Source organism: Carettochelys insculpta, chromosome 14 (assembly GCF_033958435.1).
Source record: "Carettochelys insculpta isolate YL-2023 chromosome 14, ASM3395843v1, whole genome shotgun sequence".
NCBI lineage: Eukaryota > Metazoa > Chordata > Testudines > Carettochelyidae > Carettochelys > Carettochelys insculpta.
Window position 1 is genome coordinate 832,668 of NC_134150.1, and position 23,478 is coordinate 856,145.

The 23,478-nt window shown below is 52.2% G+C and overlaps 1 protein-coding gene across 5 annotated transcripts in view; it reads right to left on the reverse strand.

The window, feature by feature from the left end:
- Positions 1-16,772, reverse strand: part of RANBP10 (RAN binding protein 10) — a 104,968-nt gene extending 88,196 nt beyond the window's left edge. For all 5 annotated transcript variants that reach the window (XM_075008295.1, XM_075008293.1, XM_075008294.1 and 2 more), the window contains exons 1-2: positions 16,571-16,772; positions 15,567-15,678 (exon numbers count right to left, since the gene is read on the reverse strand). In XM_075008295.1, coding sequence (XP_074864396.1) covers positions 15,567-15,678; positions 16,571-16,766 — 308 coding nt within the window. In that variant the 5' untranslated portion in view covers positions 16,767-16,772. The remainder of the gene's footprint in view (positions 1-15,566; positions 15,679-16,570) is intronic.
- Positions 16,773-23,478: the final 6,706 nt, after the last annotated feature.

A 23,478-nucleotide genomic window follows, 5' to 3' on the forward strand; every position in this document is an offset into this window, starting at 1 on the left:
AAATGATGGTGTCTCAGTCAGCTGTTAGCACTGGAGAAAGAAAGCACTTGCAATGACTGTGGATAGTTCACTCAAAAAAAATCCTCCTCATGTGCAGTGACAGTTTAATAAAAAGCAAATAAAATATTGGGAATCATTTAAAAAGGGATACATAATAAAGGCAGAAAGTATTGCATTGCCTCTATGTAAATCCATGATACATTCACACCTTGAATATGGCCTGCAGATATGGTTGCCTCATCCCCTGGCATTAAAAAGGTTCAGAAAATGGCAACAAAAATGTTGAGAGGTTTGGAAGGGCTGCCATTTGAGGAGGGAGTAACAATACTGGGACTTTCCAGCTTGGAAAAGATTATTAACAGGGAATAGACACAAAAATCACGACTGATGTGGAGAAAGTAAATAAGAAAAAGTTATTTACTCCTTCCCATAAGACAGGGACTAAGGTCAGCAAATGAAACAAACAGATGGCAGGTTTAAAACAAATAAAAGGAAGTATTTCTTCACACAACATACAGTGAACCTGTGGAACTCCCTGTCAGAGGATGATGTGAAAGCCAGGACCATAAGAGGATTCAGAGTAGTAGTAGATAAAGTCATGGAGGACAGATCCATCGATGACCATTAGCCAGGACAGGCAAGGATGGCGTTCCTAGCCTACCTCTCTCTGGAATGGGAGCGGACAACAGGAGACTGATCATCTGATGACTGGCCGGTCTGTTCCGCCGATACTGAGCTAGATGGACCTTCGGTCTCACCTAGTATGTCCGTTCCTGTGTTTTAATGCCCCCACTACACTACAGGTTCCACCACTGCTGTCTCAGGTAGAGCTGTACCAGTGCATATTATAGCAACAAAGTCTGGTAGGACGTAGGCAGTAAAAGCATCTCCTCCCAAATTATTGCCAGTCAAAACATTTCCACAAGAGTATTCTGAGTACATAAGATTATTCACCTATTACACTAGGTAGTGTTTTGTTTATTAATCAGAATCCTATCAATTACATTGCCCACTGGCAATTACATTACCTTCAAATCAGCAGCACAGCTATGGGTACCTGCATGGCCCCTCAATATGCCAATATTTCCATGGCTGACCTGGAACAGCGCTTCCTTAGCTCTCGTCCACTAACACCCGTCTCTACTCACGCTACATTGATGACATCTTCATCATCTGGACCCATGGGAAGGAGACTCTGGAGGAATTCCACCGGGACTTCAACAACTTTCACCCCAACATCAACCTCAGCCTGGAACAGTCCACACAGGAGATCCACTTCCTGGACACCACGGTGCTAATGCATGATGGCCACATCAATACCACCCTGTACCGTAAACCTACTGACCGCTACGCCTACCTTCATGCCTCCAGCTTCCATCCCAGACACACCACACGATCCATTGTCTACAGCCAAGCACTAAGATATAACTGCATTTGCTCCAACCCCTCCGACAGAGACAAACACCTACAGGATCTCTACCAAGCATTCTTGAAACTGCAATACCCACCTGAGGAAGTGAAAAAACAGATCAACAGAGCCAGACGTGTGCCACAAAGCCTCTTACTACAGGACAAGCCCAAGAGAGAAACCAACAGAACACCACTAGCCATCACCTACAGTCCTCAGCTAAAACCTCTACAGCGCATCATCAGAGATTTACAACCCATCCTGGACAATGATCCCCCACTTTCACAGGCCTTGGGAGGCAGACCAGTCCTTGCCCACAGACAACCTGAAGCAAATCCTAACCAGCAACTATACACTGCACCACAGTCACTCTAACTCAGGGACCCATCCATGCAACAAACCTCGTTGCCAGCTCTGCCCACATATCTACACCAGCAACACCATTACAGGACCTAACCAGATCAGCCACACCATCATGGGTTCATTCAGCTGCACATCTACCAATATATGCCATCATGTGCCAGCAATGCCCCTCTGCTATATACATCAGACAAACTGGACAGTCTCTACGTAAAAGAATAAATGCACACAAATCAGAAACGGCAATACACAAAAACCCGTAGGAGAGCACTTCAATCTCCCAGGCCACACAGTAGCAGACTTAAAAGTAGCTATCCTACAGCAAAGAGATTTCAGGACCAGACTCCAAAGAGAAATTTCTGAGCTACAATTCATCTGCAAATTCGACGCCCTCAGCTCTGGCTTAAACAAAGACTGTGAATGGCTGGCTAAATACAGAAGCAGCTTCCCCTCCCTTGGTGTTCACACCTCCAGATCAACTGCTGGTAGTAAGCCTCACCCTTGCTGACTGAGCTAACCTTGTTATCCCCACCCTTGCTCTGGCTTATTTATACCTGGCCCTGCAGATTTCCAAGACGAGCATCTGATGAAGTGAGTCTGTGCTCACGAAAGCTCATGCTCAAAACTTTTCTGTTAGTCTATAAGGTGCCACAGGACCCTTCGTTGCTATTGCCCACTGGGTATATTTTTACAAGAATAAGTACATTCCATTATTGCTGCCCATTTAGACTATGAAAATGAAATACAGTCTGAGATGGAATGAAAATCAGAAGGGCACAGCCATGAGGAAACCAAAATGAAAGTTGAATGAAGAAGACCTTTGTCCTAAGTGGGGAGAGAACATGGAGTTCTGAAAGCTCCAAGACCTTCTACAAAGTTTACTGAGTTCTGAATGCCCAATTTGGTAGCATCCCAAATATGAAGTTCAAAGGTCACCAATGTTGCCTCCTAAGGGTTTTGTAGTAAGTCTGTTTTGCTTCAGCAGGCACGTGGCAGAACATAAACCAACACACAGCTACAGGCAGGTGGCTGTGCATGGGGGAAATGGTATCATACTCTGAGCCAGCACAAAGTGTGAGTAAACTATAACTTTTACAGAAGCATTAAGAAGCTTGAGAAGGCCTCATTCAAGAGAAAAGCCGCTCATCTAAGGCTAATTAAGTCAGTGTTCCCCCATTACGTTGGGGAATATTGCAAGCAGTCACTCATTTGCAGCCTCTCTTACTATTCACTCATCTCTCTCCTCTCTTTTCATTGCAACACTGAAGGACAAGTGTGGCGTAAGAACACATCCCTAGAGGATGGACCTCCCCCATCTGGCACCCTTGGGACTGGTCCCAAATGAGGGAGTTTGATGGACAAAGGTGGGGGTGTCAGTTTTGGGCTCCCTGCCTGACTCTACTCCCATCTCCGCTCCAGGGCCCAGCTGCCGCTGCCTCCTCCTCCCCCACCAGCCCTGTTTGGTGGCCCTACTGCCTGGCTCTGATCCAGGCCCCATTCGCCAGCCCCATGGCTCCCGCCCCTGCCCACCCCCCTCTTCCCGGCTCCACCTCCTCCCCTGGTTGGGCTGAGAGCTACTGCCCTGCTCAGGCTGCCCGCCCTGCTGTTGTGAGGCCCTCTGCTGATGGGGGTCTGTGGTGAATGGGTATACAGGCAGCCTCCTCACAGCAGACAGTCTCCAGGCTCCTGGCACCCTCCTGCCCCTGACTCCGGACCACCAGGGCTGTGGCCCAGGAACATCACAACCACGGATGTTGCCAGAGCAGAGTATCACGGTTTTTAGAATGTCAACCTGTAATAAGGTACATCAGTGATGAGTGTTACAGAGGCCCAAGAGATTTTTATTGTTTATGTGCAAATCCAGGCACTGGTCACACCACAGTATAACTTAATTTTTAAATTTAGCCATTACAAAAGGCTCATTTCAATGATAAGGAAACTAAAACTCTGCCTTCCCAGGCTCAGCACTTACAGAAGGGATCCAGATGTAACCTTCTGTAAAATTTAGTCAGAAACCTTTAATATGCTCCCAGCTTTTATACTATTTTGGGTAGGGGATGTGGAGAGCATGCAGTTATTCTAGTACAACGTTACAATGTTAACACTTCACTTTATCACATGTAGAACTACTGATACCATCTCCAAGTAAAGACAATTAATCGAACAGTTACACTGTCTGCCATAGCTTCCCTTATATGCCGGGGTATTTGGTAGGATCCACTCTGAATCCTCTTCTTCTACAGAACTCAGATCAATGCCGTAGGCTGTATCACCCCCATACTAGCACATCTTTTTTTTAGAACAGGTACTTCCAACCTATGGGGTCCCAACTCAAACATAGGTCGCCATCAGATTTTCTAAGAGTCGCTGGCTGAGCAGCTCCAAGCTGCATGTGGCTCTTTAAGGAGCCATTTGCAGCTCCTGGTGCTGCCATCACTCTCACTCCTCTGGCTCCCAGCCCTGCCACTCTGAAATGGAATTTAATTGAAAGAAGTTAACAGCCAGCAGCAGAGATCTGGCCATTAAAGCAATTAAACTGAGTCCCATTTCGGTGCGGCAGGGCAGGGAACTGCCTGTGCTGCAGGTAAGAAAATGGAATAGGAGAGCTGCGGGGGAGCAGTGTGGAAGAGGCAACGACCCAGGAAAGGAGCAGCGACTGGCAGCAGCACTCATGTGAGGCAGGTCGGGGGGGAGGGAGATTTTGGAGTTGCAAGGGTTTTAAGCCTGGGGGCAGAGGGGGTGGAGCGAATCAAGATATATAAAATCTTCCCAGGGGAGAACCTGCCCCATTTCACTTTTGAATTGCCGTGGACCACAAAGTCTTACTGAATTGTCAACGTGGGTCACCATCTGGAAAAGGTTGGGAACCACTGCTTTAGGACATCCAACCACTTTTCGTGTCAATCTCGATCTCTTGGACTCTTACCCATATCATTATCAGGACCATGCTTCACATGAACAAACCACCTGAGTCTACCCATGCTGGGTTGTTTTTTTTTTATTTATGTACTTTAAGCTCGTTCCTGGTACACATTCCTCCCATGATCTTTCTTGCTTACGCCACTCCTCCAACTCAGTGTTGGCATTTCTATGGAACAGATCATTTGTTCATGTCTCCTCTTTATTGCCCAGCGCTTAGTGCCATACATTAAAACTAGACAAAGCACCATTTCACAGATGTCCCTTTTTCATCCTACTTGTATCTTTCCTATCACAGACAATAAGATTTCTCTCTTTCCCATTTGAGCCAGGCATTCATCATCCGCTCTTCCAGAGATCCAAACCTTTGTTTTAAGTACTCTCTACTCATCTAGTTTCAAGGATATTTCTTTAGTCTTCACATTGAAATCACATACCATCTATTCTTTCTCCTGAAATCACATACCATCTATTTTTCTCCTCTGCCGCTGTTTCTGCAACTCATCTCCTCCATCTACTAATATCCAGTCAAGGTGATATTTCTCCTCACAGTGTAGAATACTATCCACAGACAACATGCACCAAGATGTTCCTTGTGCATTACACAGGACAAATATAAAGGAGAGAGGATTCAGTGCCGAGCCAGGCAGCACTCCCACTGTAAATGTCAATTTGTCTGTTTCACCACCAGTATTTCTGACTTGACTTTACACCCCCGTGAATGGCTTGAACAAGTGTAGCCAGACAAAGTCTCCCCCTTACAAGCCAGCTTGCTCGTTGCCCCCCCCACTGAGGAGCACACAGGGCACGGAAATGGCTGCTGACAGCACAGTCTTTGATGCCCTCATTGAGGCCCAGATATGCTGGCTTATCGTGACCCTGAGAAGCAGAAAGTACAGCTAGAAGGCTAACAGGCCAGACTGTCAACATGAGGGGGGGGGGGGAACCCTCAAGAAATCACCCCAGCTGGCATTGATCAATATGATGCACACACACAATCACCCAGAAGGGGACGTGCCCCGCCCGCACAAAAGTATGTCCTGTACTCCTAAATTGTTTATCTCTTGTCTTACAAGTGCAAACTAGGTAGAAATGCCCTTGTAACAAACTGGAGTCGCAAAGACAGACCAGTATGATCTGGCACCATAGATAAGAAAGAGAATACATAACCCAAAAGGGGTATAAAAGATGGGTCCAGCAGAACTCTAACTTTGAGTGCATTTCAACCAACTACCTGCTGGTCGGGTCAGGTAATTGCCTCCCAAGGTCCACAGCTGGGGACGCCCAACCTCGTATTCGTCTTTCCGCGGAACTGAGTGACCGATCCGGCTTGGCTACGCTGGTATCCAGAGACGCAGAGAGGGTAAGATACACCCATGCTAGGTCTCTGACTTTTTTTGTGCACAGCTAAAGAATTAGAGCTCTGTAACTAGATGTCATTGTGCCAAGATATCATTGTGTTAGATGAAAACTGATATCTTTGTATTGGATTGTAATGTAACTTGTTAACACCTGTACTTTGCTAGCATATAAGAAGTAAACAATAGCCTTTTGTAACCGCACGCTTATAACTGTAGCTTAATAAACTTGTAACTAGTTAAGATCCAAGCCTAACTATTTTGTTAACCCTTTTGTCACTGCAACACAGCCGGCACAACAAAAGAACTTTAACCGTTTGGTTACTACAGCCTGGCCGTGGGTGAGTGTGCTAGGAGCTGCCTGCTCTACCAGTAAAAAACTGGGTTGCTTAGGACCCAGGGGAGTACCTCACCGCACATTACCTGGCCACCGGCTAACAACAAGGAAGACATTCTCATGTTACTGTCACTGTGCAACAGTGCCCTAGAATCTAAATGCTAATAAACGTTTAAGCTTCTAAGCCTTGTAGTTCAAAAGATAATAGACCAAATATAAAACTAAATGTAACCAACACAGAGCCGTCTGAGTTTGCAGTCAGCCTGAAACAACTGGTCTAAGAGGTATGAACTGCCTCTTTTCCTCTCAGCAGACGTTAACTCTGCAGCCTAAGAGTTACAATCACAATGCTAACACTGTCACCTATTTCACTGCTGATTATTTCAGCAGAAGACAATTAACCATCTATCAGTGCTAGGTACAAGGACATATACCAAGTGGAGAAAACAAATTTCAAGACCTACCTATTCTAAAATTGAATGTTGCCTGTGTCCTACACAGGCAAATGATCAGTATCAGAGGTGTAGCCGTGTTAGTCTGTATCTCCGAAAACACCACCTGTGACACCTTATAGACTAGCTTATTTTGGGGCACAAGCGTTTGTGGGCAAAGACCCACTTCGTCAGATGCAAGAGGCAAAGAAAGTGCCATCTCCAAGCCTCGACCTATCTCCCAGGACCAAAGATAAGAACTCTGATTTTCCAAATTCAGCTGTCCAAAAATCTGAAAGAAAGAAAACTGTTGTCCACATAAAAAAAAACGAAAAAGCAGTCCAGTAGCACTTTAAAGACTTACAGAATAATTTATTAAGTGAAGAGCTTTTGTGGGACAGACCCACTTCTTCCGATCATAGCCACACCAGAACAGACTCAATACTTAAGGCACAGAGAACCAAAAATAGTAATCAAGGTTGACAAATCAGAAAAATATTATCAAAGTGAGCAAATCAGAGAGTGGGGGGGGAGAGTTAAGAATTAGATTAAGCCAAGTATGCAAAAGAGCCCCTATAATGACCTAAAAAATTCCCATCCTGGTTCAAACCTGTTAATGTGTGAAATCTGAATACAAGAGAGAGTTCAGCAGCCTCTCTTTCCAAAGTAGTGTGAAAATCCTCTTCAGTAAGATGCAAACTTTCAGGTCATTAACAGAACGGCCCACTCCATTAAAATGCTGGCCGACTGGTTTGTAAGTCAGGAGTATTTTTATGTCTGTTTTATGTCCATTAATGTCCACATATTCATTTAGAACAGAGATACTCTACTGCTTATGTTAAATACGTTTTTCACAAAAAACACCATTCCTGGAGTACTTGTATCTGGCACAGAACTTTTAGCTCACCCTAGCAGAGAGATCCAAAACAGAGGGCATGTTACAAATTTCTAATCCAGCTAGTCCAGGACAACCCTCCCCACACCACCTCTTTCCTAAAGCCTCAGCCCATGCTCTGCCCCCACCTTGCCTCCTTCCTCCCCTACTCTGCCCCCTTTCCACTCCTTTTCCCAACCCGCCCCTATGCACCATGGCCCACAGGATTAGTGGCAGGACTGGCCATAGGAGTAAGGATTGGGTCCTTCCCTGGACTCACCAGCGACAGCAGTAAGTGGAGTGACATGTCCCCAGCCCACCCCACTTTCCCAGCTCTCAGTTGTTTTTCTCCAGTTCCCGTTGCTTATGAGTACAGGGATGGTTCTTCCCCTTCCTCCACTCCCCCTATCCTGATCAATGAAGCAGGGAGCTAGAGGAGCAAAGCAGGCTGGGGCTGGGTAGCACCACTTCCCACACCTACCGTATGAAGGTGGGCCTGATCCCTGCTGCCTCCCTGTCCTGCTCCTGCAGCCCTGAGCGCAGGGCCCTCCACCTTCCCAGAGCAATAGCCTCCCTTCCACTACGTAGGGCACCAGAGCTTGTTGGGGCTGCCCTCACAGCACAAGAATCCCTCACTCTATGCGCACTTTAGGGAATTAATTACTACTGCACAAAAGCCAAGTGCTCCACATCGAGGCAGCCATAAGACACCACAAGACCTGAGCTAGAAAGGTCCTGCAATTGAGAAAGGCAAGATAAGATAAGACACCTTTGCCTTCCGTGCACCCAATGATCTACCATACTCAAAGTGTACGTTAACAGGGAGGATGCTGAAGTGGGACTTACCCAAGGAAACTTATGTCCAAAAAAATGTGTTAGTCTTTAAGGCGTCACAGGACTCCTCGATGCTTTTGCAGATATAAACTAAAATGATTACACCTCTGAAACTTACAATGTCAATGCTCACTACAATTTTTTTCCCAATAAGTTCCAGAATACCCAACCACTATTAAAATCAAGTTCTGCTTTCAGTAGTGCTCCAGGTGATAAGATCTTGGCAAAGCAACACTACAGGGCACAAAAGAAGGCTCAATGCTACCACTGAATTGTCAGTTAAAGAGAGGGTTATAAAGAAACCTAAAGCCCTTGAGCACTTCAGAGCTGTAAAGGATTAGCAGAGAGCAGGGAATTCAGCAAGTCAGCAACACAACGAAGCAAGATTGTTTGTGAACATATTCGCAACCTGCACTGTGACTCACTACAGCCACATTTGTTCCTTTTTGGTCATTTTGCGGTGAACATTCAGGTTTTTTTCTGTTCGTGTAAATGTCTGGGAAGCAGCTTCTATTCAGAAGCACATCAGTATGAGTGTGCAATGACCACTGTCTCTCAGAGTGGTTCCCCAGCTAACCCCTACATGTGCTGGCTGCTTGGGAACGAGGATGTCAGAGACAGGACTAAGAAGAGGGGAGAAGCCAGCTAAAGACACAATAAAATTAAAAGTGAGAGATCCTTCAGCACAAGCAACCACAGGGATCGCTTGGGCACCAGATAAAGAATCTATCCACCTCCAAAAACATGGAGCTAGGTGTCTGCAGCATGGCCAGGCAATGGACTGGCAATCAGGCCATGCTGGGAAACCCCACTACTGAAAACAGAAGGCCAGAGAAATGGATCTGCCAGTATTTAAGAACCATCAGAACACTGACAAAGGGCAGCTACCAGGGAGAGCCATCAGACCCACTACAGCCACAAAAGAAACAAAGTCAGCATAACAACAATTCAAGTGAGGGAAAAGGGGGAAGGAAACAAGAGCTTACTGGATATAAGTCTGCTAGACACCGAATAAATCTAGCTTTTTTATATCTTTCTCCTTTAGTCTTGAAGAAACACGACTAATTTTACATGGAGGGTATAACATACTCAGTCAAATATGAAAATTGTTCTATCCAAGATGCACACGAGAAGATCTTAAATGTTCCAAGACTGATTAAGCAAGTTTAGCACCCAAGCTGGGCATTAAACTGTTTGCCAGCCGCTCCTTGAAAAATTCCAGGAGCTCTTCAGGCAAGGTTCTCGTTTACAAGTGTAGGACAGCCAAAGGGAGAGAAAAAGCATTGAGACATTGTGTCCCGTCACACTGCCCAAACAGCAGATGCACACAGGAGCAATGACACACATAGCTCTGGGAAACCACAAAGCGGTTTGCAAAATCTACAGGCTAAACAGCTATTATGAATGCGACACTGATAAAACTGTGCGCTGTTTGTGGACAAGTCATGAACAGGAGAGAGTCACCACAAACAGTTCCGATGCTGTGCCACAGGACACCTTAGGAATCAAGCCACGATTACCGCAGATGCTCAAGAGCGAGCTATGAGGAACAGGAAGTTCAAACCCTAGCACATCTTAGAAGAACCTGGAACCAATTAGAACAGACTACTGAGAACTCCTTTCTACAAACATTAGAACAGTCACACTGGGTCAGATCAAAGTTCCATCTAGCCCAGCATCCTGTCTTCCAATAGTGGCTGATGCCAAGTATCCCAGAAGGAATGAACAGGTAATCATCAAGTGGTCCCTCCCCGTCACCCATTCGCCCTGCCTCTGACAAACAGAGGCTGGGACACAGCCCGTCCAGCCTGTCTAATAACCAGTGATGGACCTATCCTCCATGAATTTATCTAGCTCTTTTTTGAACCCTGTTAAAGTCCTGGCCTTCACAATCCTCTCGGGCAAGGAGCTCAACAAGTTGATTGTGCACTGTTTAAAGAAATAATTCCTTTTGTTTGTTTTAAACCTGCTACCTATTAATTTCATTTGGTGACCCCCTAGTTCTTGTTTTACGGGAACACGAGTTATGATTTTATAGAGCTCTACCACATCCACCCCCAGTCTTTTTTCTAAGTTGAAAAGTCCCCATCATACTAACCTCTTCTCATATGGCAGCTGTTCCATACCGCTAATCATTTGTTGCCCTTTTCTAAATTTTTTCCAATTCCAAGGTATCTTTTTGAGATGAAGCAAGGACATCTGCACACTGTATTCAAGCTGTGGGCGTACCATGGATCTATAGAGAGGCTAGCTTATTCTTTTCCTCCTCTACCGTTTCTCAGAGATGAGAAGCATGGTACCTTCCTCAGAAGGGAGAAGTGCAAGAAAACAATACCCTCTCCACTCTTGCTAGATAATCATCTGAGATTCAGGTTCTATAAGCTTTCTGGTTCCTTGTATCAGCTCCAAACCATAAATGAACCTCTTGAAGATGTATCACAGTAATATACAGATGCTGGATGGTCCCTGGCAGAGAGCGCGTGCTTCTAGCCATGACAAATAGTTAGAGGAGCTCCATGGTAGCTCCGAATTGCCACACAGAGGCAGCCCAAGTGTGTCTTTGAGTCCTGAGTTCTTAGCCCTAGGCCAGAGCATAGGACAGAAGAACTGCCCACATCTTTTTAACAAACTGAGGAATAGTATCGCCGAGCTCCAGAGTGAGTTCCAGTCAGTCTTCCTTAGCCAGAGGAGTGGCAGGCACAGCTCACAGCCTGGAACACAGAGGAAGGAAAGCTGGAAAAAGTGAGTGAACCCTACGGCTCTAAAGTGCATACGAAATTTGTATTCGGTAGTGTACCCTGGATATTGCCTTTTGTTTTGCTCATCTCCACCTGGGCCCAAGCCAACATCTACCAACACTCAGACAACAGAGCAGCCGAGGCACAGGGAAGCCCAAGGAAAGAAATCTATTTGGCTTTGCCATCCAGTAGCCCCTCAGCAGAGCACCTTCAGAAGACAGAAGCATTTAACCGCATGGAAAGACAACATGAAGAGAAGCTACTCTGTTAACTGACAGAGAACATGTTGTTCTGAATCTTGGTAAAGCACTGCCAGCAAGTTTTCAGGTCCTGTAACCTCCAGCCTCAAAGAACTGTACTGTTTAGGGTCCAAAGAAGAGCTTATAGAATGAGAACAAGTGTTGGGAAAGTTCATTAGCCTTGCCTCCCATCAGCATCACCTTCTCACCATCAGCTAACTCTAATGTGTAGGGATGTTAACAATTAACCAGTTAACTGCTAAGCCTCACCCTAAACAGACGAGTGTGCAGTTTGCAGCAGAGACCCAGCTTGTCAAGATCAAGAGCTCTGCACTCAGGAGTCAACCAGCAAGCTTACATGAGTCTACCATCTCCACGTCAACTGGATCTAGTCCACTTTAACAACAAACTTACTGTGACTTTGAACTGGAATCTCTGCCATAGCTGGAAACTTCCTGGGAAAAAACAATTTAGGACAGAGAGAAAACCTGCATCACTGTCGGGGCCTTTCAGCAAGCATAAAATAAATTCTTTTTAAACTTTGACTAGATCCATTAAAAACTCAGGAATAGGCTTGGTCTACCCACTACATCATAGCTGGCCTTTGGCTACAAAATCCCACACAGCCAAATGGACCTGGACTGCTCGTACGCAACTCTTCATTCTTCCGATTGCTTAACACATCAAGTCTACAATACGGCATTATTGGCATTTCTGTAAAATCAACTTTCGACTCCTATATATACACAATATTGAAAACCAGTATGAGCTATTTTATGCATAGCTTCCTAGACAAAATATCAAATCTAAATGTATAGATAGTCCAGTAGTCATTATTGTAAATATGAATTCATATGAAAACTTTTGGTTTGTACAGTCCTAAATTAATCTGCTACCTTACATAATCACGATTTGAATATGTAGCTAAAATGAAGCACAATGTGGTTTGTGCTAATGAAACTGGTTTTAAAACAGGAAAAATGACAAACTGGAATTATCAAGGTTTTTTTCCAAGTCAGTAAAAGCCACCAATGGTACATCCCATGTCACCCCGGCCTCTGCAGTCCAAATTGGCAGACCCTCTGCTGCCTCGCCTCACCTCCCACCCAAATGCTCTTTTTAGAAAACAGATGTCTCCTGATTTCATTCCTCACCGGTGAAACAAACACCGTTCACAAATGAGAAACCCTGGCCATGACTCCATTTTGGTTATGCGCCTCACTATCCTCTCCACAGTCCCTAACAGTGCCTCGAATCCAGCCTCTCCTCACAGCTGCACAAAGCTGCTGCATTATATCATTTCCACGCGAGACTGCTGTCCCCTCTGGAGAGCTGCACTTATGTTTACACTTCAGCCTACTGCAGACACTTGTACAAGAGGTGGGTGTCCACTTCCTCACAGATGGCTCATTTACACAAGCCAGGTGATAAAACCAGATCCAATAGTCAGCATGCTCACCAACCACACAACACTACGTTAGTGTTGTCGTCCCCCACCCTGCACTGATCAGCATCAGTAAATTCACAGATCCCCCAACACACTAATTTTGTTCCTGGAAAAACAATGTAGTGAGAAACATGAAGCAGAAGTGTGGAGGGGCTCCAAAGTAGGTACTCAACGCCATGCACTGAACTGCCTCTCGGGGTACAACAAAGTGACAACGTTCACATTCTACTTCTAACGCGGAGGACACAATGTATTACCCCCACTGTGCTTCCAGCACTTACTGCCCTGTGGAGCATGATGCTGGACTGGAGACGCAATGCAAAGTCCACTCAGAGGAATCTACGTTGTTTCAACAGCTAGATTTAAAGGGAAGAATAGTCAGATTTTGGCATTCTGCCTCCAGTGCTAGGATTTCCCAATCCCACAGCTGTTGCCGTTCACTAACCCTGATGGTGTAATCAGCCTTCAGAAGAGGACCTAATCAAGTGGAGATCCAAGGGCCAGACTGATGGCAGAAGATACACAGATCCAATCTACATTAACACATGCCTTGTTTTCTTCCCCTGAGATTAGTGGCTTTCAAACCACAGGTCACGACCTCCTACTGACTGACAGAATGGCAGATACGGGGGCACCTTGTTCCAGGGCCGGGACAGGAAACCAAGAACAGTGTGTGGGTTGCAAGAGTGACCTGTCGGGTCCCACCTGCAGTCCTATGGCCCCTGTGTGCTCCCCACACCCACACACCTCTCATGCACCAGGGTCCCACACTTACCTTGTCCTCTCATTCACTCCCAGAGCTGGGCCACTGAGACCAGCTGATTTGCAGCATTCCAGCTCTGGGAGGGAGAGGAAGGAGTGGAGACGGAGCGCGAATCAGACGACTTGCGACACTTAGTGCTGGAAGGGAGGAGAAACACTCAGTATATTGTGGGGACAAGAGGTGTCTGGGGGAGGGGAGGGCCAGCCGGGTGTAAGTGCAAGTGGAGCTCCAGTGGGCTGCCTGCACCCAGTAAGCCCAGATTGCCCACCAATGCTCTACTGCACCCGGCAGGGTGTTAAGGCAGGCTTCCTGCCTGTCCTAGGACCACGTACTACAATGCACCTCAGAAGAAGCCAACAGGTCCGACTCCTACTGGGGGAGGGGGGCACAAGGCTCTGCACTCTCATTGGCCAGAAACAGATCAATGCAGGGGGAGGAGGGACTGGTGCCTGCAAGCCAGAGTAGCACACAGAGTTCCTTGTGTGCCTCCACCTGGGAGCCAGACCTCCCGCTTGCCACTTCCAAGGAGCCTGCCTTAGCATTCCTGCTGCACCACTCACCAGGAGCCAACAGAGGCAAACTTGTGCCCAAATCCTGAGCACAAACCTCTGACTCCAGCCCTGAACCCCTTCATCCCTGGCCCAACCCCAGAGCCTGCACCAGCTCAGAGCCCCCAACCACACCACAATCACCCTTCCTGCACCCAAACCCCTCATCCCTATCCCAGAGCCCACACCCCCCAACAGACCTTCACCCCAAGCCAAATCCTGAGCCTGCATTCTAGTCAAAATACATAATTATGTTGGGTCACAGGCGTTAATTTTCTTCAACTTGGCCAGGAGAAAAAAAGGTTTGAAAGCCACTCAGTTAGATAGCTCTTCTTCTTACTGCGCACAGATAGCTTCTGGACAAGATGACGGACGATCTCCCAAACTCCTCATTGATTTTGCAGATGCAGACTAACACCTCCCCTCTGAGGCCATGTCACTCACTCATTCACTCACATTCATGTAAAACCATTCAGCAAAGCTTCCACATATTCTGACAGGAGTGAATCCTTGAAGGGAAGTGCTTCAAGTGTATGCGTTGTCCACGCTCAGACTTTAGAAACCGGAACAATTTTCCATGTCCCCTTAAGTTAGCTGGACTGGTTTCCTGTATCACTCCTCTCAAGAGCACTGCAATATTCATTTATCCAGCTCCAAAAGTCAGTGAGTTATCAGACATGACTGAAACAAAGGGAACACTATTGAATTTCAAACTGTATTAGAGGCTTAGGACTTCTCAAATTGTCATAAAGGGGACACACAAAACAACAAAGGGAGCAGCTACATGAATACATCTCATTCCAATACATATTATTGGCTTGCCACCTGTTGACTACACAGACATAGCCACATGCCAGGCATCTGACTATTATAAATGTCATCTGAGTGACTAACTCTTCCAGCAAGGAGACTGAGCAAAACAGATAGCAAACAAACACAAAATAACAGACAGAAAGCCGTGCTAGTCTATATACTATCAAAACAAAAAAGCAGTCAAGTAGCACTTTAAAGACTAACAAAATAATTTATTAGGCGATGAGCTTTCGTGGGACAGACCCACTTCTTCAGCCCATAGCCATACCAGAACAGACTCAATATATTTTTTTTTCTGATTTGCCACCTTGATTATTGTTGTTGGTTCTCTGTGCCTTAAATATCGAGTCTCTTCTGGTATGGCTATGGTCTGAAGAAGTGGGTCTGTCCCACAAAAGCTCATCACCTAATAAACTATTTTTAGTCTTTAAAGTGTTACTTGACTGCTTTTTGTTTTAAACACAAAATAAGAGAATCAAACAGGGCAGTGCACTTACCCATCTCTACCTTTACTGACAATCTTCACTTCGAAGTAATAAATGCCACAAGCCGCAGGAATGGGGTGCGTAGCCCTGACTGAGGCAGCATCTTTGTGATTTTTCCCATGTCCTAGGAAAGAGTTGAATGTTGAGTATTTGGCAGGAGGAGGAGGAGGTCATTAGCCCTTTGTTTCAAAATAACACACCACGTGAAGAAAGCAGAGGACTTGAACAAGTCATTCCGCACCTAATGAGAAATCAGAAGATGACTTCTCAGCCAATTTTAAAAAAAAACACAAGTCTGCATCTCCACCATGTAAATGACCTACATACAATCTGTGCTCCTGAAGATTTTTCTTTGCCTTTCCACCTAAGGCACTGACAAAGAAGCACAACGCTTCCACCCAGCTTAAAAATCTCAGCACCCAAACCAGCTAGGCAAGATGAGGATCCCATCGGTGTTCATTAGGCTGAGGGGGAAGCCATCCCCTGCTCGCGCTCTCTCTCTCTCTGTCTATAGCAAGTCTGGAAAGGCAGCTTCTATCAGAGAGAGGGAAGCAACAAACACCAAGTCTTGGGCCCTGCAGCTCCAGCCATAACTGGCTTCCTAAGAAGTCAACTGCCAGAGGGACCCAACTGCCAGCCCCTTCAGCAGCCCCGTCAGGGGGTGGCAGAAATGACAGCGGAGCCCGCAGAGGCAGGGCCTCGCCGGGTGGGGGGGAGTAGCCGGTCCTCCCCCTCCCCCGACACACACGCTGACACCGCAGTGTGTTACATAAGGCAGGAGTAGGGGCTGGGCTCGGCGCCGCTTTAGCTCTCCCTCGCCCGGGAAAGCCCAGGGAGGGCTCAAGCCCGACCCACCCCCCCCAGTCGGGGGGCCGATCGGCGGGGCCTGGGGGACCGACCGAGACGGGAGGCGGCACACGCGCCCCCCGGAGCGGCCCGGCGGCTGGTCTGGCCCCCGCTCGCAGGAGGCGCCCGCGGCAGGCGGCCCGGCTCAGCCCGGGGCCGGCTCCCCGCACCTTTGTAGTGGACGCGCAGGTTGCCCTGCGAGAGGCCGATGTAGTTGTACTTGTCCTTGGGGCTCCAGGAGCGGGGCAGCGGCGTCTCGGCCTGGTTCACGGCCGGGTAGAGGCGGCGGAGGCGCTGGCTCAGCTCCTGCTCCTCGGGCGGGCACGGCAGCCCCCCGTCCCAGCTCCCTGCGCCCGGATCCGCCATCTTGGATTCGCTATTGTGTCACCGGGAGGCAGCGAGGGCCGGCTCCCGCCGCCAGCCAATGGGCTGCGGGCCTGGCCACAATGGGGCCGCGGCCCCGCCGGGAATGCGAGTCCGTTCCCCGCCCCTGACAGACGGCTTCCCGCGTGCGGGGACTACAACTCCCGGCGGGCGCCGCACAAAGCGGCCCGCCCCCGCGCCGTGGCGCGCGGCACGCCGGGAAAGGCAGTCCGCTGCCGCTGCTCGCCGCGCTCACAAGGCCACGCCGGGAACTACGAGCCCCAGAATGCCGTGCGGCCACTCGGCTCTGCCGGAGCGCCAGGCGCGGCGCCGTGTCCAGAGCTGTGACCCAGGCACAGGGGTGTGCGGAGCCCCCGTGATCTCCGCCCCGGGAAACCCCCTGCCGCACGCACCAGCGCTGCCCCTGCAGTATGCGCCTTCTCCTCCTCACGGCCCCCAGCAACTGCCTCCCGCACCCTCCATCCTCAGCATCCCCCCCTTCCCCAGGCACCCGTCGCGGCCTCCGCCCCCTTCTCCAGGTGCCCCCTGCAGTGTCCCTACCGCCACACCCTCCCCAGGTACCCCGCTTACAGCCTCCCTCCCGCCTTCCAGGGTACCCCCCCCACGACCCCCGCAAGTAGCCGTCTCAGCACAGCGGGGCGGCCGCTGGCGGAGGGGCATTGCTGAGTGCGGTCGGCTCGGTAGGGACACCGCGACCCAGCCGCGCTCCTTCGGCTCGGCTCGGCTCGCAGCGCGCTCGGTCAGGCGGCACCCGGCCAGCTATGGCGGCAGCGGGGTCCTGCAGGGTGGGGCGGGGCCCGTCTCCGTGGCGACCGTGTCAACAACCCCGGCTGCCGGCCATGGCCCTTGTCCCTTCGCGCGGGTAAGGCCTGGGGATGGGGGCCGGGGCGGTCCCCGTTCTGCCCGAGGGCTCTTCCCGCGCCGCGGCGCCTGGGCCCGTGTGCGGCCCTTGAGGGTCTTCCCCATCTGATAGGGCCGGGAGAGCCCTGGCGTCTTCGAGCCCGGCCCGGCCCGGCCCTCGCGAGTCCCTGTCCCATCGCTTTGCGCTCGCGGCCCCGCGGGTACCGGCCGGTGCCCAGACTGACTGTCCGTCTCCGCGTGTGGGCGCCGCTCCCTCCGACACCCCCGGGGACTCCACGGGGCGGGGCCGGGCCGGGGCTCCGGGCGCTACAGCAGCGCCGGCAGCCCCAGCTCAGGGCCTTTACATCGCCGCCGGAACGCTGGCGGGGCGCGCGGGGCTCCGAGGGCTGCCCGGCCCCCACCCCTCCCCTGCTGCCCGGGGCCACCCGCTTCCAGCAGTGCGGAGCCAGCCCCCCGCTTCCCCTTCCCTCAGGGCCGCGGTGCGGAGCCAGCCCCCCACCTTGCCTCAGGGCAGCGGTGCAGAGCCAGCCCCCCCACCTTGCCTCAGGGCCGCGGTGCAGAGCCAGCCCCTCTCCTCCCCTTCCCTCAGGGCAGCGGCGCGGAGCCAGCCCCTCCCCTCCCCTTCCCTCAGGGCAGCGGTGCAGAGCCAGCCCCTCTCCTCCCCTTGCCTCAGGGCAGCGGTGCAGAGCCAGCCCCTCTCCTCCCCTTCCCTCAGGGCAGCGGTGCAGAGCCAGCCCCTCTCCTCCCCTTCCCTCAGGGCAGCGGTGCAGAGCCAGCCCCTCTCCTCCCCTTCCCTCAGGGCAGCGGTGCAGAGCCAGCCCCTCTCCTCCCCTTCCCTCAGGGCCGCGGTGCAGAGCCAGCCCCTCTCCTCCCCTTCCCTCAGGGCAGCGGCGCGGAGCCAGCCCCTCCCCTCCCCTTCCCTCAGGGCAGCGGGGCGGAGCCAGCCCCCCCCTTCCCCTTCCCTCAGGGCAGCGGGGCGGAGCCAGCCCCCCACTCCCCTTGCCTCAGGGCAGCGGTGCAGAGCCAGCCCCCCTCTCCCCTTGCCTCAGGGCAGCGGGGCGGAGCCAGCCCCTCGCTTCCCCTTCCCTCAGGGCCGCGGTGCGGAGCCAGCCCCTCCCCTCCCCTTGCCTCAGGGCAACGGTGCAGAGCCAGCCCCTCTCCTCCCCTTCCCTCAGGGCAGCGGCGCGGAGCCAGCCCCTCCCCTCCCCTTCCCTCAGGGCAGCGGTGCAGAGCCAGCCCCTCTCCTCCCCTTCCCTCAGGGCAGCGGCGCGGAGCCAGCCCCTCCCCTCCCCTTCCCTCAGGGCAGCGGGGCGGAGCCAGCCCCCCCCTTCCCCTTCCCTCAGGGCAGCGGGGCGGAGCCAGCCCCCCACTCCCCTTGCCTCAGGGCAGCGGTGCAGAGCCAGCCCCCCACTCCCCTTGCCTCAGGGCAGCGGGGCGGAGCCAGCCCCTCGCTTCCCCTTCCCTCAGGGCCGCGGTGCGGAGCCAGCCCCTCCCCTCCCCTTGCCTCAGGGCCGCGGTGCAGAGCCAGCCCCCCCCTCCCCTTGCCTCAGGGCAGCGGTGCAGAGCCAGCCCCTCCCCTCCCCTTCCCTCAGGGCCGCGGTGCGGAGCCAGCCCCCCGCTTCCCCTTGCCTCAGGGCCGCGGTGCGGAGCCAGCCCCCCACTCCCCTTCCCTCAGGGCCGCGGTGCGGAGCCAGCCCCTCACCTTGCCTCAGGGCAGCGGTGCAGAGTCAGCCCCTCCCCTCCCCTTGCCTCAGGGCCGCGGTGCAGAGCCAGCCCCCCCCTCCCCTTGCCTCAGGGCAACGGTGCAGAGCCAGCCCCCCCCTCCCCTTGCCTCAGGGCAGCGGTGCAGAGCCAGCCCCCCCCTCCCCTTGCCTCAGGGCCGCGGTGCAGAGCCAGCCCCCCGCTTCCCCTTCCCTCAGGGCCGCGGTGCAGAGCCAGCCCCCCACCTTGCCTCAGGGCCGCGGTGCGGAGCCAGACCCTCCCCTCCCCTTGCCTCAGGGCCGCGGTGCAGAGCCAGCCCCCCACTCCCCTTCCCTCAGGGCAGCGGGGCGGAGCCAGCCCCCCCCTCCCCTTCCCTCAGGGCAGCGGTGCAGAGCCAGCCCCCCCGTCCCCTTGCCTCAGGGCCGCGGTGCGGAGCCAGCCCCCCCCTCCCCTTGCCTCAGGGCCGCGCTGCAGAGCCAGCCCCCCCCTCCCCTTGCCTCAGGGCAACGGTGCGGAGCCAGCCCCCCCTGCCCTTGCCTCAGGGCAGCGGTGCAGAGCCAGCCCCCCCCTCCCCTTGCCTCAGGGCAGCGGTGCAGAGCCAGCCCCCCCCTGCCCTTGCCTCAGGGCAGCGGTGCGGAGCCAGCCCCCCCCTCCCCTTGCCTCAGGGCAGCGGTGCAGAGCCAGCCCCCCCCTCCCGTTCCCTCAGGGCAGCGGTGCAGAGCCAGCCCCCCCCTCCCCTTGCCTCAGGGCAACGGTGGGGAGCCAGCCCCCCCTGCCCTTGCCTCAGGGCAACGGTGCGGAGCCAGCCCCCCCTGCCCTTGCCTCAGGGCAGCGGTGCAGAGCCAGCCCCCCCCTCCCCTTGCCTCAGGGCAACGGTGCGGAGCCAGCCCCCCCTGCCCTTGCCTCAGGGCAGCGGTGCAGAGCCAGCCCCCCCCCTCCCCTTGCCTCAGGGCAGCGGTGCAGAGCCAGCCCCCCCCCCTTGCCTCAGGGCAGCGGTGCAGAGCCAGCCCCCCCCTCCCCTTGCCTCAGGGCAGCGGTGTGGAGCCAGCCCCCCCCTCCCCTTCCCTCAGGGCAGCGGTGCAGAGCCAGCCCCCCCCCTTGCCTCAGGGCAGCAGTGCAGAGCCAGCCCCCCCGCTTGCCTCAGGGCAGCGGTGCAGAGCCAGCCCCCCCCCTTGCCTCAGGGCAGCAGTGCAGAGCCAGCCCCCCACCTTGCCTCAGGGCAGCGGCACGGAGCCAGCCCCCCACCTTGCCTCAGGGCAGCGGTACGGAGCCAGCCCCCGCCCTTGCCTCAGGGCAGCGGTATGGAGCCAGTCCCCCTCTTGCCTCAGGGCAGCGGCGCGGAGCCAGGCCCCCCCCTTGCCTCAGGGCAGCGTTGCAGAGCCAGCCCCGCCCCCTTGCCTCAGGGCAGCGGCTCGGAGCCAGGCCCCCCCTTGCCTCAGGGCAGCAGGGCTGCCGGCCTTGCACCCCCAGGCATGTAAAACTCGGCAGTTTGCGAGCAGAGCCCCAGGTGTGCCCGCCAGGGGCAGTTAAACCAGCTACCAGGTAGCCCCCCTCTTCCGGTGCCATAGCAACCCCTGCTGGGGTAAAGGTGTCACTGCAGCACCTGGCCCTCAGGAAAGAAATGGCGGGGGGCATGAGTTCTATGTCTGCAGTGGCGCAGAATTCCCCTGGGAGTAAATCTAGTATTCACACCACACCGGTAGGCCTTTGTCTCATATGCTGAGCATGCATGGTCCTGTTTAGTTTGTGGGGTCCGATATGACCAGTATCATGCGGACTGTGGGCTTCTAATGAAGGACATTTGTATGCAGACATATTCCTGTTGCAGCACTTCAGAAAGAAATCCCACAATTCAGAGCACCAGTAAATGCGCAAACAAATAACTGGAGATCGCGCCCTTTCCTGCTGCAGCATTCCAGCGCAAGCATGGATCCACAAACCCTCCAACTCATAGCACACATCTTTTCCACAAGCACACTGGCTGTCGCACAATTCTTCCTTCAGTTACAAAGCTCAGTGATAGTTTGATATCATAATGGTGCTGCTGCTGATGAAGACGCAATGTTTTGAAAGAGCAGATCTCCCAACTGTGGTCCAAGAACTCACAAATGCTGGCTGCCACGAATGTATGGGTGACAGCGGGGCAGCAGTTTTGGACTCGTGAGACCAGCACACACTGGTGAGACCACACGGTTTTGGAGTCCTGGGATGACCAGCAGTGGGTGCACACTTTTGCATGTGGAAGTCCACTTTTATGGAACTTTGTGATGGGCTGGCGCCCTCCCTGAAGCACAGCAACACAAAATGAGGCCATCTTTAATGGTTCAGAAGCCACGCTGAAGCCGCAGGAGCAATAAGGGATGCTTTAAAAAATAACTGCATGAATGATCGGTAATGCACATGCTACCCATGTGTTTCTGTGACATAATGCCAATAACTCATACTATGTCTTAATGAATGAATGCTTTTACTTGGTAGAAGGGGCTAAGTTGCATTAAGTAGCATGCATGTGGCAGGCAGCTGTGCCTTCAGTCCTCAGCCTGCCTGGTTCCCTCAGCCACATGCCTACTGTGGACCACATAGTGTCGGTGGGCAGCTGTGCCTTCAGCCTTCCCCCAACCCACCCAGTTCTCTCAGCCATGTGTCTGCTGAGGACCAGGGAGTACCAATGGCCAGCTGTGCCTTCAGCTCTCCCCCAGCCACCCACTTTGATTTGTTCCCCCCCCGCCACCCAACCTCCGGCACTCCACAAAATCACACCGAGCTCAAAGGAATGATTTTATTTTGTGGGGAGGAGAGGTTTAAGTTGCAGGGAAAAGAAACCTTCTCAAGGGCGCTTGAATAGGCTTTTGCAGTGGCCCTTGGGGCTGTAGCGGCAGGCTATCCTTGCCCTCCCTCTTCACGTGCAGGGACTGTGACGATGGAGGGTAGGCAACCTCTCTTCAGGGGACTCTGGCCAGCAGGCATCAGCTGCTGCCCTGCTGGTTTGGGAGCCCCTCTGCAACTGCAGCAAGGAATGCAGGACTTCCGTTTGCTCTGTAACTGCCATTACGAGCTTTGCCGTGACCTCACTGAACTTTGCAACTTGCTGCTGCTGGAGGTCAAGAATTCTCTGCTTAAACTCAGCTTGAGTGTGACACCGCTCAGCTGTACTATGATGCCACTGAAAAGTGTCCTTTGTCAACTTGGTGTGCTCTGCCTCAGTCTTTTCCATATGCTGCAGGAAAAGATCTTGCACGCATTTTTTTTGTCTATGGTTCTTCTCTGGAATGCTGGGCATTGGCTCTGGAAAATTCAGGTCAAAATTAAGATACAATTCACATAATGTGCTTTGAAGTGCAATGAACAGGTCTCTGTGTCTACTATCAGGGAAAGTTAACTTTTTGAAGAACACTCATGGCTCATTAAGGATGGGACAGTAAGCGTGCATTTCACAATACATCACTTGCCATCACATTTCTTTGTGGATGTGGTAAGCTACAAGCAATTGTCTACTTTTCAGGGGAAGGGAAGGGCTACAAAGCAGGGAAAGCCACCAGGTCTTCTGGCCAGGTGTCCTGTGGCAGGGAAAAAAAATGTTGGCCGTTTCTGGAGCAGTCCTCCCCAGCGATCAAGTTGCATAGAGGGGATAGTGGGGAAGGGTTCGATTAAAGCCTCATAGATGGCTGCATGGGGGGTTCAATGTACAATGGAAGAAATGCAAAGAAAATAACATAAATAATCCAAAGAAAGGCTGGATGTAAAGGGATATGGAAGGGGAAACACCCAGCAGTGCACGGCAGCTGCGGGCACCGGAGAGTCCTGAAAAATGAAAAGTGCTGGGGGAAAGGGACATGGGAAGGGACACAAGAAGGGAAATGCCCAGCAGCCGTGTGTGCCAGGGAGTTCTGACAAATGAAGAGAAATGCTGGTTGGAAAGGGACATGGGGCAGGGGGTAAGCCCCGCTGAGCCTGCAAACTCTGTTGTGGGGTGGGGAACAGAGCACCTGCTGGTTGCTGCAAGCAAATGTAAAAGGGCAAGAAGCATGTTTTTAAAAAATAAATAAATAAAGATGCAAATTCCCGTGCATCTGCAGGCTGCCAAAGAAGACATCACCTTCCTAAAACTAAGAGATATGGAGAAAGAACAGCT